The sequence below is a fragment of the Macrobrachium nipponense genome, chromosome 26 (genome assembly GCF_015104395.2).
Source record: "Macrobrachium nipponense isolate FS-2020 chromosome 26, ASM1510439v2, whole genome shotgun sequence".
Lineage (NCBI taxonomy): Eukaryota > Metazoa > Arthropoda > Malacostraca > Decapoda > Palaemonidae > Macrobrachium > Macrobrachium nipponense.
In genome coordinates this window covers 32,808,899-32,811,065 of record NC_087215.1, presented here as the reverse complement: position 1 = coordinate 32,811,065, position 2,167 = coordinate 32,808,899, and the positions used below count along the sequence as shown (strand labels likewise).

The following is a 2,167-nucleotide window of genomic DNA, read 5'->3' as shown; positions in this document are numbered from 1 at the left end:
TAGAATGCTAGGAACAGAAACTGAAGAGTATCCATCACAGCCTGGAATATGCTGGGACTCTCCAGCAAAACGGAATGATTTTGGGTACCACTGGAAATGCCTCTTTACATAGAATGGTGGCTCCAACCAAGCCTTCAGCTGAATATGGTGTGCCTTGACTATCTCTCCACTGTCTAGGTGCTTCAATTTATAGGTTACCCTATTTTTTTGGAACTGAATCACTTCATAGAGGCCATCAAACCTTGGACACGGTTTATTGGTCGTGAGATGACCCATAAGAATAACTTTCTTCAGGACTAAGGTACCCTTCCTGAAAGGCTGGTAACGTGGGTGACCTTCAGCCCAAGGATTCCTGGTTTCAGCAGACAAGAGAGGGAGACTACCCATGTCATGGGATTTTTTTAGAATCTTTTCAGCAGGTGTACAACCTAACTCAGAATGCAAAGAGTGGTTGTAACTGAGGAGAGCTCTTGGCAAGTGCTTATCCCACTTACGAGCATCATCAACTAGGACGCGTAATAATTCACCAATGGTGCAATTTACACATTCAACGGCTCCATTACTCGAAGGTTTGTTTGGGTGTTATTTTAATATGAATAATATTATACCTCTCCATCAGAGCACTGAATTCATGGGAAATGAATTTTGGACCATTGTCTGTCAGAAATCGGACTGGCACTCTAGGAATAGACGGGAAAACACGTTCTTCAATAGCCTGGCAGATTGTTCGAGTTTGCTTATTCCGAATGGGGATTGCAGTAACCCACTTGGAGTAATGGTCGACTATCATGAGGCAACCAATGTAACCAGTAGATGAAGTTGGAAGGCTGATGAGGTCCATAGCAACCAACTCGAATGGAGCCGAGGTGGATATGCGAAGGGTTGGAGGAAATACTACTTCCCTTGACACCTTACACATCTGGCACTCCTTACAAGTGCGGCACAAATCCCTAATGACTTTTGTCAGGGCGTGGTGCCAAACTAACCCCCTTAGCATGGACGTCATTTTGCCTATTCCCAAGTGAGCATTCTGTAAATATGTCTCGGCTTCCAAGTCTATTAGAACCTTAAACGATATAACTGGAACCAAGTGACCATCACTCAATTCCTTGAACAGGAGATCTTGATATACCCTAAATTCCGACCACTTGCTCTTCAATCTCTTACAGGAGTGAGGCAGTTGAGAGGCAGGTACTCTGGAGTGCACCATCCTTTTAATGCCCTGGAGTTGCCGGTGTTCACTCTATATTTCTCTCAACTCATCATGGGAAATAAGGGCGTCACCATAAAAGTCAGGATGATTTCTACCATACAGTGTCGAGTTTGTCACCATCATGACAGAACTGGTTGATGTGACAGATTGCATGTGAGTGTTCAACTGGATGACAACTGCAGTATCAGAACACAGTTGTCCATTTAGAGCATCTAATTTCGAGTTAGCTTTGGTCAGCAAATTCTTGCCAAGGATAACACAAATATCCATATCCCTACCTGAGACAACAGCAAAGGGGAAAAGCGGTAACCTTTGCTTGCTTGATCCTTCCAAAGCTAGTTGGACTGAGTCATCCTGTGGTATATTGCAATCCCCTCAACTACATCAATAGTTGAAGTGTCATATGAAATATTAGCCTCAGTAAGTACAGACTCATTCACCAGGCATACTTGAGCTCCTGTGTCTACAACAGCACAATAATGAATACTTCCCAGGGTCACAATACCTACTGCAGGATGACAGGTATTATGTTGACAGTAAGGCACCAAAGGAACAGTTTCACTGGCATACAGCACTTCAGGGTACTCAGGATACACTTCAACCTCTTCAGCAGTGAAAACTTCTGGTCCATCTTCAGGTTTTGAACTTCTCACCTTACATCCTTCAATTACAGTAGTAGGGCGGACAAAGTTCTTTCGTTCAATGACTGGGTTAATTCCAGCCAGACACTGAAGATGAATCCTAAGGGGATCCTTGATCGAGGGATTGCAATATACCACAGGATGACTCAGTCCAAAATGAACCCAAATTTCCAGGCTGAATATTTTGGAAAATGCTAATAATAATTCTAGAGCAGGAACAGTGCCTAGATACTTCATGGCCTTGATCCGGTTTCTACTGGCCTTGTTGAGTTTGAAACATAGATGATCTGCGTCTTTCAGGAATTGTTGCACC

General features: G+C 43.5%; 1 protein-coding gene across 1 annotated transcript; it reads right to left on the bottom strand.

The window, feature by feature from the left end:
• Positions 1-559: 559 nt before the first annotated feature.
• Positions 560-1,210, bottom strand: LOC135199620 (uncharacterized). The gene has a single exon (XM_064227777.1). The coding sequence runs from the start codon at positions 1,208-1,210 to the stop codon at positions 560-562; it is 651 nt and encodes a 216-aa protein (XP_064083847.1).
• Positions 1,211-2,167: the final 957 nt, after the last annotated feature.